Source organism: Adiantum capillus-veneris, chromosome 2 (genome assembly GCF_014529385.1).
Source record: "Adiantum capillus-veneris isolate H3 chromosome 2, ASM1452938v2, whole genome shotgun sequence".
Classification (NCBI taxonomy): Eukaryota; Viridiplantae; Streptophyta; class Polypodiopsida; order Polypodiales; family Pteridaceae; genus Adiantum; species Adiantum capillus-veneris.
The window spans coordinates 141894719-141911083 of NC_140932.1; the positions used below are offsets into that span (position 1 = coordinate 141894719).

The 16365-nt window shown below is 42.9% G+C and overlaps 1 protein-coding gene across 2 annotated transcripts in view; it reads right to left on the minus strand.

The window, feature by feature from the left end:
- LOC147463761 (peroxisomal membrane protein PEX14-like) overlaps positions 1-13186 on the minus strand; it is a 91794-nt gene extending 78608 nt beyond the window's left edge. For both annotated transcript variants that reach the window (XM_086490706.1, XM_086490714.1), the window contains exons 1-3: positions 13028-13186; positions 12763-12943; positions 12553-12681 (exon numbers count right to left, since the gene is read on the minus strand). In XM_086490706.1, the coding sequence (XP_086346832.1) occupies positions 12553-12681; positions 12763-12943; positions 13028-13111 (394 nt within the window). In that variant the 5' untranslated portion in view covers positions 13112-13186. The remainder of the gene's footprint in view (positions 1-12552; positions 12682-12762; positions 12944-13027) is intronic.
- Between the last annotated feature and the right edge of the window lie 3179 nt (positions 13187-16365).

The following is a 16365-nucleotide window of genomic DNA, read 5'->3' on the forward strand; positions in this document are numbered from 1 at the left end:
TTCCAGAGGCCCCCGTTCCCGTTCCGGGTAACTTTGGTTTACGCCCGTTGGACAAAGTTCCATAAGTTGTTAGGGTTAGGATTATAAAATCCTAACCCAATTTGTCTTTAGGCCACTCGGTCGGTCTTCAGTAAGTTGGCAAGTTCTTCTTCTTCTTCTTTTGTTTCTCCTAAGGATTTTACGCCCCTAGGCCGAGATTTGCAAGTTGGCTAGGGTTAGGATCAAGGAGTCCTAATCCCCCCTTCGTCTTTAATGGTTGTGAAACCAACCCGTGGGGCGGTAGGCTTTGGCCTTCACCCGAAATTCTTTTCTTTAGACACACACAGAGAGAGAACGTGCAAAGGAAACCTGCGACGGGAATTAACACTTAAGCACACACACTACTCGGAAGCTAGAATGCCTCGAGCAGACGTCGACAACCTGTAGGCCCCAAAATTGGCACCCCTTTCGGTATTTCTTTATTCTTTAGGAGGGTAAATTACAAAGAAGTCCTTGGAATCATTTATCTGTATCGAGCTAGATACCACCTGTTTTGGCCAAATTTCGGTAGCATAACAACCCCAAAACTTGCGCAAAACCAATTCCCCTGCTGGAACTCACTTCTACTGGCATATACCCTCTGATTCCTATCCAAAAACAGTAAATTCAGCACGCTGTATTTACTGGTTTTTGCCCTGTTTTCAGCCCTAAACAGTCCCCTAACTGTCCTCTACCAGTGGGGCACTATTCCCAAGGGTTCTAGCGTCCGTATGGCTGAAAAACAGTCAATTTACAGCGCATACACAGCGCTGTAAACGCACCTGTACGGTGAGGTTATGACCTCACCGGTGCCTGCTTTGGAGTAGTAGTTAGCTACCCCTGTTCCTGCTCAAGGAGACTCTTCCCTCAGCACAAAAGCATGAACCCACACAGCTGTACATCAGTCAAATGAAGAGCCCTCTTGTGGGGCATCACACAACTACACATAGGGGAGAGAGAGCATTGTGTAGCGTGCAGGGCATCACTCCTAGCACCACACTGTACATGGGAGGGAAAGAAAGCACTCAATAGTTCTTAACCTGTGACAAAAACCAAAATGAGGCCTCCCTCAGCTAGAAATTCAGCATCCATTTTTCTGAATGGGGTGAAAATCTGCCACCACTTGGCGCAATTACAAGCTTTTGCCCGTTTCGGGGTTGTTGCCTAAAAATCTCTCAACTGGTTGCCCAGTTGACTTCGCGGCAGAGTTGTAAAGTGTTCCCCTGGTCATACCAAAGGTAATGACGCGAACACATTTCACGGCCCAAAATAGCAGTTCCCTAATTTTTAGGAGATGCTTCCATTGGGCTCCCACTGGTCTTTTGACCATCTATCCCCATTGGGTCCGCATCCAATAATGCAATGTGACCCAACTGTCGGATACTTTCTGTTGGTGATCCCACCTTGACTTTATGCCTTTATTGAGTTCACTTCCTAGTATCCACCAACTTGCTGAGTGCAACAGGGGGACCTACATGATCTTGCACTGAGCCTAGACATCCTCTTACTATACAAATTCCAGTGTCGACCAACTTCCCGTCTGCGGGTGAAACTACCGTTCACATGGGCCATAAAATGTCCGACCGTTTGCAACTTCAAAAAGAGGGTCTCAAAAAATAAAACAAAAATCATTGGAAAGAAACCAACAACTAAGGTTAGCAGTTGCCACATCCTCGTGACATAGTTAACAGTTGCCACGTCCCCGTGACATACCCCCCTCTTGAAATCGCAAACGTCCTCGATTGCATACCATAAATACACGCCACTGATGATCTTGTGCTATTAACACTCTTTTATCATCGCATGTATCCGCAAGAAAGGTCATAACATATAGATACAAATGACTTAATGAGGCCTTCATACTTTTGTCATTTCCATCTATTACATTGAATTGATATGTACGTTTGATGTGCTAGCTCTATCATTACCCCTCCTTTGCACACGTTGGGTTGGGGCATAAGTAGGTTGTAACCCAAAGGCTTCAAGGTAAAGCTGCAATACATTTGGTGATTCTGACAGTTCAGCCTCTTCCATCCACTTTGTATCCATAGGCGGATAGTTCTTGAACTTCACCAAATAAAGTCTTGCAACTTGTCTTTTAACTTTTCTGTCCTTATGTGCCAAAACTTGCTCAGGTACTAGGATCTCATCAAGTTCCTCAACTTTTGGTTGATCCTCATCTGACATATCTTCTGGCACATCACCCACGACGGGTCTTAGAAGACACACGTGAAACGCATTATGAATCTTCCACGCATCAGGCAATTTCAGCCTGTAAGCCACATCGTTGATCTTGTCAAGCACTTGAAAAGGCCCATAGTAACGCATGCTGAGCTTAGGAAACAGTCGTTCCTTGCCCTTCATCTTCTTTAACCTTGCCTTTTCGAACCTTAACAGAACCCAATCACTAGGTGATAATAGCAATTCACGACGGTGACGATCGACAGCCTTTTTCTTCTTTGCCTGAGTCTTCTCCAAGGCAACTTTAATTTTCTTATACATTTCATCCATGTTCTCAACATATCGATCTGCCTCAAAGATCTTGTCCTTTGTATGCAAAATGGGAGGAACTTTTTTGCCGCCTTTAACAATCTCAAAAGGTGCCTTGCCATTCGACGAATGCACCGTATTATTGTATGCATACTCAAGCATAGGCAAATAATGTTCCCACTTGCCCTTATTATCTGACACATCGCATTTCAGCAGATCTAGGACAGTAGAATTAGCCTCTTCTGACTGTCTATCAGTTTGTGGATGAAACGAAGATGAGAACTTGAGCATAGTGCCCATGTTCTCAAACAATCCTCTCCTGAACAAACTGGTCGTGCGAGGATCACGATCATTGACAATCAATTGTGGCATACCATGGTACTTAAACACATTGTACATAAACAAGCGTGCCATCTGATCAGATTTTATCTTCTTTCTGACAGGGATAAAATGGGCCTACCTGCTGAACCTGCAGATAATGGTCCATATACCATCATTCCCTGTTGGCGTTCTTGGAAGATCAAAGACAAAGTCCATAGCAATGCTTTCCCATGGCTTATCCGGAATCGGCAGTGGTTGTAACAACCCTAGTGCCTTTTGCCTGTCAAACTTGACCTTTTGGCAAATTATGCATGCTCGCACAAAGGCATTCACCTCTCTCCTCAAGGTAGGCCAATAGAAGAATGTCTTTACCGCTTTAACTGTCGCATCAATACCACGATGCCCTACATACGGTGGGACATGACTCTCTTCCATGACCTTATGTCGCAATGGCCTAGTGACACAAAGTCTGCCGTGCATTATCATAAAACCATCTCTCAGGAGGTAGTGCTCATAATGTCGCCCCTCTTGCAGCTGTTGAAAGATCCTTGCAAAATCTTCATCAATAGCATATTGTTCCTTCATGTCATCCAACTCATGATGGTAAGGAATTGACACAGCTGAAATCTGTGGCTTTCTTGATAAAGCATCAGCCACAACATTCTTCTTGCCTTCCACATGCATAATCTGGAAGTGGAACATGGAAAGAATGTCTGCCCATCGCATATGCTTTTCGGATAACTTTGACTGCGTCAAGAAGTATCGCAAGGTTTGATGGTCTGTCTGGACAACAAAATCAGCACCTAAGAGGTAGTGCTTCCGGCTAGAAAGCACATGAATCACGGCCAAAAGCTCTTTCTCATAGACTTGCATAGTTCTCTCTGGCCCTTGCAAAATTCGGCTTCCATAAGCTACTACCTGTCCATCTTGCATTAGCACTGCTCCGATGCTACTGCCACACGCGTCACACTGGACCACAAATGCTTCTTGAGATCTGGCAAAACAATTACTGAATCCGAAGTCAGCTTTTCCTTTAAGAGACTAAAAGCTGAAATCTCTTTTTGGGTCCATCTGAAAGTGACCTCTTTCTTTTGCAAAGCGTGAACAGACGATGCTATCTCTGCAAAATTCATGATAAACCTTCTATAGTAGGAACACAATCCCAAAGCAGAAAATCCGGTCCTATCATTCTGTTGAACGTGGCAGGAGCATTTGTTAGACCAAACAGCATCACTAGAAAGCAAAAGGGTGAAGAACTAGGCTGAATCAGCCCCTTCTCTAATAACTCCTCAACTTGGCCCATCATCTCTTTCCGCTGCGCCACGCTAACCCTGTAGGGAGGTCTATTTGGTAGGCTACACCCTGGCACCAAATCTATCCGATGGTCCTCAGGTCTCTCTGGCGACAATTGCGACGGTAATGAATCAGAAAAACGGTCACTAAACTTTTGCAAAAATGCTGACCTTTCTTTATCTAACACAGATAAATTTGATTAATCATTATCTGAGACATCACGTGCAAAAATCAAGTACACAGAAAGATGATTGTTTATTACAGAAGTGATAGAAGAAGCAGATACAATAGGGACAAACTCCCCTTTGAGCTTTACATCCAAAACATGAGTTTTGACCCTATGCTGAAGGGTGATCGTCTTGCCGAAGACATCCAGTACGCCATGTACTCTGAACAACTAGGGAATCCCAAGTAGCGCATCGCACTCTTCCAATGGTATGATATAGAACTCTTCTGTGTCCACATACGACTGAATATGAAGACGCAAGCTTTCCAATAATGGGAGTAACACGCTCTGAGTGGCCAGGACATGCCAACCCTGCCTGTGCTGTGTATCCCATCCCTTCAACTCAGATGCCCAGCTTCATAGCTAACTCTGGTGAGATAAAGTTGGTTTTGAAGATGATGCCATCTAATCCCTAACTTTACCCCATGCCCTGCATAACTCACTGGCATATGTACTGGGCCAATCACCCACCATGTCTGGCACCAAACCTGCCGTGGGTTTAGGCTTCTTGCCTTTCTGGTCTTCTTTCTCATCCAAGTCAGCTGGTCCTTTCCTTTGTGGACAATTGGTAGCAAAGTGCCCAGGCTGCTCGCATATAAAGCATTTGTTTTCAGCCATTAGGACCTTCTTTTCCTCGAGCGACTTGCGCACAAAAGGCTTCCTTTTCTGTGTCTTTGCCTGCGCTCCAGAAGTCCGGGCTGAATCCTTGTCTTTGGTGGCCTTTTCTAACCCCTGTGACGCTTCAGGAGCCGTTTTCACAAAGGGCTTCTTCGCTGAATTTTTCTTTTGCTGCCCTCCTTTCTCGTTTCTCAGAAACCCACTGTCCTCTCCTTTCAACAAGGCAAGACTAGTGTTAGTAACTTCCATAAGCTGAGTGAGGGTAGCCACTCTGTTCTTGGTACAGTAATCGCGAAGCCCTTTAGGCAGCCCACAACAGTACTTCTCTATCTGCTTCGTCAATGGCACAGATCTGTAGGAGGTCGCTGAGAGTAACGCTTTACAAAACCTCCGATTGTACTCCGCAAGCTCTTGCATGTAGCCAAAGTAAGCTGGTGCCAATCTGTCATGACATCGGCTTCAAATTCATTTTACAGCCAAGCAGATGCAAACATTTGCTTGAAGTAAACCCAAGTGGCGGGTGCCTGTCCTTGCATTCACAATGTCGTCCACCATGTAAGCGCGTTGTCCTTTAAGAAAGTGGCAGCTTTCCTTACTTTAGAGGCCTCTGTAAAATTCCCTCCTGCATAAGTTGTATCAAACTGTTGGAGAAAAGTGAGAGCCTTTGCTTTATCCTCAAAGCCACTGAAAGTACTGAACTTTACAGCGGCACCACCTTCTTTGTAAGCTTTCGGCTTCTCCAGTGCCCCCAAGTTGGCGTAAGGAATAGTCTGCAACATGGGCACTGTAGTAGGCATGATGGGCACATCTTGGCCATTAACATTTTGCGTCGGAGGTGCGACATCTGGCTGGTGTCCAAAAAAACCAGCCATGCCAAAATGACCCTGTGGCACCCCAAACTGGCCCTGGTTGCAATGAAAACCTTGCTGCATGCCGATACTACCATACATAGGGTTTGGCATCATGCCTTGCATACCCCCAAAACTGTTCTTGGCATGTACGGCTGACTTCATGGCGCATAACCAGCCATAATTTGGAACATTGATCCACCCCCGAAATACCCAGGATGTACCGTGGGTGGTGGAAAAACTGGGTGCATGGCCTGGTAACCAGTTCCCTGTCCATTCAAGACAGCATGCGGGCTCTGAAAGGTGGCGGGCTGAACTGGCATAACCTGTGGAATAGGCGTTCTAGCCACCTATTCAAGTGGGGGATGAACCTGTTTTGGAGTCCCTGACTCCGCAACATGCGAGTGTTCCCTATCTAGCTGAGTCGCATGAAGTACCTGGGCTTGAGCCTCAACAAGCTCTGTATGCGGTATAGGTTGCCTATTTTGTTGTTGCACTGGTTGCGCTTGCAAGAACTTCATAAACCTTGGATTTTGCACCAGTTGCGACATTCACCGCGGCAACTAAATGAGTCATGAACGCATCATCCTCAAGTTGCCCAATCATAAAGCCTTGTACGGGAGGGACATTCACATCGACAGGAGGTACAGACTGACGTGGCCGTGAGCTCTCGCCAATCTCGAAGACCATAGAGATTTCCTGTCTGTCCTTCAAAGAGGAACCCTCTTCCATAATGCCCTTCCCTTTGTCGGCCATAGTGTAATCCCGCGTTCCTGTACTCTATGTCTTTACCCAAAACAATCGAGGCTCACTCTTTGAGGAAAAAGTGATTGATGTCCCGACAACGGAACCTTGAAACCGGCCCGTTTGCAACTTCAAAAAGAGGGTCTCAAAAAATTAAACAAAAATCATTGGAAAGAAACCAACAACTAAGGTTAGCAGTTGCCACGTCCTCGTGACATAGTTAACAGCTGCCACGTCCTTGACACGTTATCAATTTGTGACATCTTTTCGCGGATGTCTCAATCTATTAAATCTCGCTACCATCACATTCACATGACCTGTCAAGTGAAACAAGTAAAATACTACAGCAATTTCATCTTTTCAACACGTACTTAAACAATACACACATGAAAGAGCACATGTAGCAAAGTTCATTACGTGAAACAGGTAAAATGCTACAGCCATTTCATCTTTTCAACACGTACTCAAACAATACACACATGAAAGAGCACATGTAACAAAGTTCATTTCATGAATTCCAATTTCAATGTACATCTTCTCATAATGTCATTCATGATTCCACAGAATACCGTCAGCCTATCAATACCCTAAAAATCTCATGGAGAAATTAGTGACTTTATTCCATTCTAGGAAATCTGTGACAAAGAAGTGGAGTTGCGCCCCTCTTGTGTAGCATGCACTGCACCAGATTCAACCCGGTGATTCAACCTGCACTTAAGAAAACGCCCTGAACTTGGTCAAGTCCAAAACCATTGAATTGGCCATCTCTGACTGTACATTTGTCTGTGGATGAAACGACGACGAGAATTTAAGATCAATGCCTATATCCTCCCACACTGCTCTTTAAAAAAAACTCGTAAATCTGAGATCTCTATATACCAGTACCCATGCCATGTAGTCTGAAAACTGTGAGACGAACAGTTTAGGCAAGTGCCATATAACCGGCCACTACATAGTAGAGGGCAGTACTAATTCAATTACCTGTTAACTTTACACAGAGCACTGAGAAGAAAAGAGAACACGGATGCATCCAGCCACTAGATCGTCACTGTGCACACGAAAACCGACACCATGTAGGACCCAAAGAGTGGCGCCCCTTTCGGTATTTCTTTATTCAATTGAAAATAAACAATCCGAATACTTAGATCAAAGTCTCACAAAGCTGTCCAAACCTGGCTAGGGCTGAGATTGCAGGTTTTTGACCCAATTTCGGCAACATAACAACGCCAAAAACCCTGTAGGTCAAAAGTACATGCCTGGAAAGGATTCCCTCACAATTTAGGAGCTTTCTGGTAAGCTGCAGGTCAATTCCCGCATGTTGTAATTATCTGTTCTGCCACTAACAGGTGCCCAAAACCCTGTACATGCATCCCAAAGCTTTCTCGAGGCTCCCCTGGTGTTAAGTTTAAGTGCGAAACCCTAAACCTGCAAAAAAACAAAGCAGGCTGTAATTCTCTGTTTTGGATCATTTTGAGCGGAGCGAACACGTCTACACATGTCACAAGAGCTCCCGCATGCAATGGGACAATCCCCCTGCGATTTGGACAAGTTTTCACGCGAGAAAACTCTCCAAATTCGCAATCTTTCGTGATGGAACTGCACATACTTGTGGGGGATTAGCAATTAGCTAATCCGGTTCCTGTTCAAAAGCCTCTTGCCTTGGCAAACGTGCATTAAACCCACAGAATTGTACATAATCATCTGAGTGGCCCAACTAGTGGGGCATTACAAAGGGGAGAGGGAGATGCATGAGAGCAAATCATCACGCTACATGAGACAAGGGAAGAAGGCAAGCTTTCCATTAAAGTTGTGAACCTGCACCCACTACTCACACACACTATAGATGCACACTAACTCAAAAATCAGCCTCCACTCTCATTTGGGCACCCCCTCTTACAGAGGTGTCCTTCTGGAGCTTTGTGTTGACCTGCGGGTTGCTCTCCTACTGCCATGTATCGAGTTTGCTCCTTTTGGTTTAATTCCTAGTACCCACCAACTTATAAAGTTGTGACACCCAATTCCATTTTGGCGCACACAAACTTCCATACTCATCAGAATTCAATGCTAACTTGTCCAACCATCCCTGAATGGCCAACCTAGATTCCCAATGTAAGAAACCCGTTCGGCCGCAACCGTTTCACCCAGGCCATGCAATGTTCACTTGCACCTTTTCAAACCTTTTCAAGGGTTTCGGGGAAACAAGTAAAAATAAAATTTAAAAAAAAAATGTAGTACATATTAAAAGAAGGCAACATGGAAAAATACACCTCCCAGTGACAAGTGGTATGCTTTCAATGTTTTCTTTACTAGTACGAAATGAGCTTGCTTGCTGAATTTGTCGATTATGGTCCAAATACCATCATGTCAACACTGAGTCTTCGAAAGATGAAAAATAAATTCCATTGCTATACTCTCCCAAAGTCGGTCAGAAATAAATAAAGGTTGTAGGAGTCCTACCAATTTGTGCATGTCAAACAATACCTTTAGACACACCAAACAAGTGTGCACAAATTTGTCCACGTCCTTCTTGAGCTGAGGCTAGTAGAAATACTTTTCCACCCCTTTCAAGGTACCCTCGATGCCTCTATGCCTAACAAAAGGAGGAATGTGACACTCCATCAACACCTTGTGCCTCGATCCACATGTCACACACAACATGAATTTTCACATTAAGTAAACTTGATAGTATAATTTGCGATTGTTTCCTGTCTTCATCACCCGAACTAAAAAATTCGACCTTGGGGTTTTCGACTGTTCTGATTTTAATTGCAGTGTCTGTCTCTACAAATTATGAATGAAAAGAAAAGAAATAAGTTGCACTAATGGAAGTCCTGAAAAATGACAAGTTAGTGCTCAAAAAAAGCATTTTTACTAACAAATACTTAGTCTTCTATAAAATACAAATCGCTTAATCAACAGACATCATTTGTGCATTCATTGGATGCTTTTGCGTACAAATACCTAATGCTAAGAATTTCCAAAACAGCGCTCAATGCAAGTCATCATGCATTACGTGGCTTAAGGGGTTCTTTGTCCTTTTTCTTATAAGGCTCATCGACCTTTTGTCCATCTCTCTCTCTCTCTCTCTCTCTCTCTCTCTCTCTCTCTCTCTCTCTCTCAACAAAACCTTCTACACAATTTTTGGAGAAAGAGCAGACTTATAGGGAGAAAAAAAAGAAGCAAAAGGCACGAAATAATTAAAGAAATTCAGGTTTAGAGAGATAATCAGCTCTCTAGAAAGAGCAGATTGAAAGAGAATGTGTGGCACAGGAGGGATCTTGCTGTGACTCAGTTTAGCATAGACCAGCTTTCCGAAGAAAGAGTATATATGACTAGTCACACCAACCCAAAGGCCAAATAGTATACATACATCACTCGTGGACATTGTATGCTCACAAGCAATCAAGCACTGCTGTAATGTGTGTGGCAGGTAAACCGTGAAACTAACCTAGTTGCAGACATGTTGGATGCATTTAAAAATCTGCCTGGGGCCAAAATTCATTTATTCCCAATAAACAATGCATGATATTGACAATCCTTCCTCATACTTCTTTTTTCTGAACTCAAATGTTTGTAACAAGTGTCGCAAGGTCTGCTAGTCCTTTGCTGTAAAGTGTCCTGACTGATCTCTAGATTGGTTTCAAGGCAGTTTCTTCAAAGAATGAGTCCTTCTTCATCATGTGAGAGCCGATTTGGGCATGAGCCATAAGTTGTGTCATATAGGCAACCAGCTTGCCAATGCAATAATATCGTAGTGTTGGAGTGCAATAACCTCTAGTGTTGAAGGTTGTCTTACTGCTAATGGTCATCGTGACATTTTTTAATATGCCCTTGAGTACCAACGTTATATTATTTTTCAACAAGAGATTGAATGACATGGGGTCCCACACTAAATTAATCATTTCAGCCAGAACCTGCCATTCCTTTGTATCCTATACCCCTTTTGTTAGGTGCAGCGGAATGATTGTTGCGCTTTGCTCAAGATGAGTGCTCCGAACTGTGCTCAAGGTTCCTTTTAGTTCTTATGGAAGGGAGAGCCTTCCGTTCTTAATGGAAAGTGCTACGATCACAAACAAAGTGAATGAACACGGTGTGTGCAAATGTATGAGACTGAGAGATGGAGAGAGAAGAGAGATACGACACCAGAGACATTGTAAAACCCTCCTCCGAAGGCCCCACTCTCGTCGGTGAGAGTGGTCTACTTATTGATTGCACAAAGTGGTACAATGACGATGCATGGAAACTGATGCAACTTGGGACTATGCCGGTAACGACGACGGGGATGACGACGACGACGACTTAAGGGCTGAAATCTGCGGTCTTCTATCTGCTGAATTTCGGGGCTGATTCGGACTGCTCAAAAACGTTGATTTGCTGCATTTTTTGGGAGGCTGAAAATGGGGTTCTCTTGCAATGTCTGGGGGCTAAATCTGCTACTGTCTTGAATGCTGAAAACGCTGCTGCCAATGCTTCGATTCAGGCTGAAAATGGCAGATTGGGGTAGCGCTAGCAAAAACGCTAGGCAATCTAGGAGTTGGCGATGATGCAAAGCTGAAAAACGCCAGGGGTCAGGGTTGATGGCGATGAGGGGTTGACCAAAACGCTAGGTACTCGTGGGTGCTGAAGATATGACCAAAAACGCTAGGATGTAGAGGTTCTTGATGGTTCCTGCTGAGAAGGTGCCTGTTGAGCGGGGAGCTCCTGCTGCCTCTTCTGCCATTGAGTGCTAACTTGGGTTTGCTTATATATTAACTTAGCAAAATTGCCCTACCTACTTTTGTGGGAAGTCACTTAAATTAATAAGTGAAAAATGCCAAAAATAGGTAAGATAGGCTAAATGCACTAGACAATTCCCTTAACTGATTTTGATGGATTCTGATGGGAATGCTTATGATCATGCTGTGTGCAACCAGAGGATATGCATCAAAACTAAGTGACCGGGCATGCACGGTCTACGAATAGACTCACAAAAGTGCCAGATCACTTTCAAATCTAGACTGACTGGACTAACTAAACCCTGATCATGCTATAGCTTGTCCACGGACACATAGGGTTGGATGTGTCACGTGACACCTTTTGCAATGATCCTTCCTATCCCACCCAATTCATCCTGCTCTTACTTCTTTCATGTAGATTGACATCCTCTCAACATTTTTTTTACCAGGCATACTCCTGGTTGTACCAAATACTTTTTTTTGCCAACTCGTCCAAGGTCGTCCAAGCCTCAACCACCTGAATATTCGTGGGTCTTGGATCCAGCCGAGCAAGCTCTACTTCTCTTTCTTCTCTTCATAGGGCATCCAACAATCAGTAACCTAGTATAAGGGAGTAATGTTCTAATTACAAGATAGATCCCTTACAGGTCTCCCCTCATAAGGCTTTATATTAGTACCAACCCTCCAGGCAAGTTCTGCTTTTTCACTTCCGTCATTTTTCTTTGTAACCTCGTGCTTTTGAGCATTGATTGATCTTAACAATATATTGTTTTTTTTCAAACCAAAAAGCAGAAGTCTTTCAGCATGAAGCATTTGCAAATTGGAGGCTGTGGCAGCACAAGGCAGCCCCATCCATCTCTCACATTCAGTGTTCCTTTCTTGTTCGTTTGATACACATCACCTTGAGCACAATCCCCTTTATATTCTTACTGTAAAGCATGCTAGGCAATTGTAGTGAGCAAATGTGCTGAACAGCCTCTTCTTTTCCACCATAACACTTAGCGCACCTACAATACAAATATCCCTGACAAAAACCTCCAAACCACTATCATGATACCACCAAGGCATTCATCATTGAGAAGAACCTCCACAAATTTTCAAGTTACACTTAAGAAGCAATCTAGCCTTTCCATTCATCAGTAAGACAATGCCTCATGTCCATCCTCTCCTGTCTCTTACAAGATCATGTATTCCACACACATACATGTTACATGTTTCACAAAATCTGAAGAAATAATCAAAGAACCAGATCAAGAAGCACCAAAGTAAAAGGGCATACCATTTGTGGCTGATGGCTGCTTTCTTCTGTGCATTTCCTCCACAATACCTCTTGTAGTCCCCTCTATTTCAGTAAGCTTCAATTGTTGTGCTTGTAAAGCTCTGACAATGTTCATGGCACGCAGCCTACCTGTTGACCATATGGGATGCAGGCAATGTAATGAAAGCCGACTATATCAAATAAGCGGTAAATACAGATTGCCCCTCCAACCTTCGGATTGGATTCCTAACATTACTTGACTTAATTTTGCGACTTCAGTGGCCACAGAAGATGCAGCCTTCACAGCAGCCAATGCTGGCATTGCGACGGCTTCATCCATATCTCTAGAATGATTTCGCACAATAGAATTCCAAATCCACCATCTCATCTTCTGAAATAAAACCCTAAGCACCTGCGTTTTGATCAACAAGACCCTTCCGTAAATTCAGAAACGTTTACTAGAACGGTGAAAATACTGTACGCGAGGGGAAACTACCTGATAAAACAGACCCACTCCAGAAGTAGCCGCCAGCAAGAAGCTCAAAAGCCGAGCCACGCGAGTCACAAGTGGCAAGGGCATCGCTGTCGCACAGACAGCGTTTTAATCTGCCCACTTCACGCGTTTATAGGGTCGTCCTGGACCAGGACCGGGTCCACGGGAAAACCCTCCACTTGAAGGGATCAAATTGAAGTTGCCCTTCAACTCCGAACGAAGAACATTTGTCCGATCCATGATTAGAAGGGCTAGCCATACAATTGCCCTTTAAAAACCGACGACAAAGACTATAGAATATTCAGGGTATTTTGGGAATTTCTTGAGCCGATTAGCATGTTGTTGATATGCCTGAGTCTCTTGTCGTTGCCCATCGTTGTGCGCTGAGTCTCTTCGAGGCACGACCTACCACCTGGTTGAGCAGCCAGCTACGTTGCAACCTGCTACGACCTGCTATCTTCCTCTCAACTCAGGACCTGCCGCAACCCGCTGCCTCTTGGAGCCTTTTGCGCGTGCTGTAACCAGTTAAGAGCCTCATCTCCTCGTCCCGACTTCAGCTTCATTGCAGGCCATTGTGAGACCTTAATTTTATTTTTTTTTTGTGGTCTTTAAAGTTGTGAGTCATGAGAGTGTAGGGGACGGACCTATAATAGTTACCACATGCGTGCATGTGGGGGTATGTTGTGACGTAATGCACCCAGAAATCTCTTGTTTTTTAGGTCAGAATTTGAAGTGTTTGCCCGATGTTTACACTAAAACATATGTAATTTTTTCGGTTTTACTTCAAGGCAAGCTCAAAATCTAATCGGGATTTTATGATAGTAGCTCACGGTTTGAAGCATTTGTCAGTAATTACACTAAAGCACTGTTTGAAGGCATAGTTTACATTAAATAGGTCTTTAGATCACAGTTTGAAGCATCTGCCGGTACTTACACTAAATCTTATCACATTTTGTCAATTTTTTTCAAGGCAAGCTCAAAATCTAGCCTAGATTTTGCAAGTTAGTGATAATCTATAGAAATTAAATACATTGTCTCAGTTTTCAATGTCCATTAAACAGTTTAATACGCCGCAATCTTTTTTGTTTTGGTCATACTCACATTTTGAGTGGTAGTGTTGTATTAACTCAATAAAGAATGTACATTTAATCTCAAACTGGATGTGTGACATCGTAGCGTTAAAGATTTTAAGATTTTTAGTTTCTTTTCCATGTAGTTACAAATTCTATAGTCTCAATTTTCCACATGGTCATATGGCTTGACCGGATGTGTTATCTTGAGCTATAGTTTCTTGCAAGACACGTCTAGCATACCTTGGGTGTGTCTATGTGTCTCACTTACACAATGTCTTTATTTTGTATACAATTACAAATATAGTCTCAATTGGTCACATGGTCATATGGTTTGACCAGCTGTGTCATCTTGAGCTATTGATTTTTACCTTCAATTCTTCTAGCTATCCATATGGCTTGACCAGGTCTCTTGAGCTATTCAATCTTACCAAATGTTTAGTTGTGCCTCTTTCTACAATAAAAAGCGTTATAGATTTTAAGATTGTTAGTTTCTTTTCTATGTAGTTATAAATTCTATAGTTTCAATTTCCCACATGGTCATATGGCTTGACCGGGTGTGTTATCTTGAGCTATAGTTTCTTGCCAAGATACGTCTATCATACCTTGGGTCTGTGTGTCACACATACATAGTGTCTTTATTTTATATGTAATTAAAAATATAGTTTCAATTTGTCACATGGTCATATGGCTTGACTAGGTGTGCCATCTTGAGCTATCGATTTTTACCTTTAGTTCTTCTAGCTTTCAAAGTGATATATGGTATACCAATGTGTCACATTAAGTAAATGTAGGAGCCTTGATGTGATAGTTTGAAGTAGACTCAAAACTATCTATATATATATGTAGGTTGACATAAATGCTTCTTTTTTTTAATAGGATATCTATATCTATATAGTCACTATGGCAGAGGGTAAGAAGAAGGCATTTCTTTTACCTCTAAGGTCAACTCTTTGTAAGATGATTAGTGAATTACTGGAGAAGCAGGTGCAAAGTATCATGCAAAATGGGACGCTCATAGACAAAATGCTTAAAAAAGCAATTGTAAGTGCGGTCTCCAAGGAAACCTTTGTTATAAGTAAAGACAAAGCTCACCAGTCTGCTTATAGTATCATTGGTGACATGGAAAAGTGTGCCATTAATTATATAAAGCTCTTCCCGAAGGTGTTCAATTGATAAAGCTCAAGTTTTGGAATTGGCTTAGCGTGCAAAAAGAGAGAAAAGTAAGCGTGCCAAAGATATAGATACACAATATGTGTTATCTAAAAGCTACGAAGGGAGCAAGTCAACCATGCCCAAGAGAAGACAGAGTCAGAGATAGAATGCCATGGACATCCAGCTGCAAACTCTTTACAGAGGTCTACGAGAAACTTGGAGTGTATCTTGACACTTGGCATACCACATGATACTATCACCTATTTACAAAACTTGGGTGTCGACTCCTTTGGTACATGCTTCCAAGTAAGAACTAATGGTATTTGGTATCTTCCAAGTGAAAATAGGTACGCAACGAAGCAGTATTGAGGAATGCTTGGACAAAAATTGAAGTCCTTTAATGATGAGATCAGCTTTGATCTTCGACACAGGGGGATTGTGCGCAGTATTGCACATACATGCAATGAGCCTTTGGTAGCCATTCTTCCTTACTTCAATGGAGGAATCATTCGGAAAATGATACGCAGTTTACCTTTTGAGAAAGGTACCTTTAGTCGAATTCTGAAGAAGGAAGACAAAGATGGCACAAGTTCAAATAAAGGTAAGGCAACTAAACTGAATCAAGGAGAATTAACTCGTGTTATGGCCTTTGTGAACAATCTACCAAATATCATAGTTGCTTGAATACACACAGTGGCCTATACATCAATTGGGTATTGTTCATTGTGACCTACATTATTTCAATGTTATGTTGGATTTTACAAGGGATTGAGATCCTCGAGTTGGCATCATTGATTGGGGATTAGCCATGAGGCCTGAATCAGAGAGGCGGAAGTCACTAATTGTTCTCAAAGCAAAGCCGATAAGCCTAAACCTTGGATTGCTCCAGAGCTATTGAAGGACACACATAATGACCATGTCTATGCATTAGCATGGCTTATTGATAAAATGGTCAAGTTTTGTATGGAGTTTTCTATGGAATACAATACCGAGTGGCTAGCATCTTGTTCAGCAAGTGAAACATACCATCTTCAAGAGATTGTAAAAGTTGGGTATCTTCTACAAGAAAAGAATAGAAAATCATTTGAAGAATTCTATGCAGACCTAATCCACATG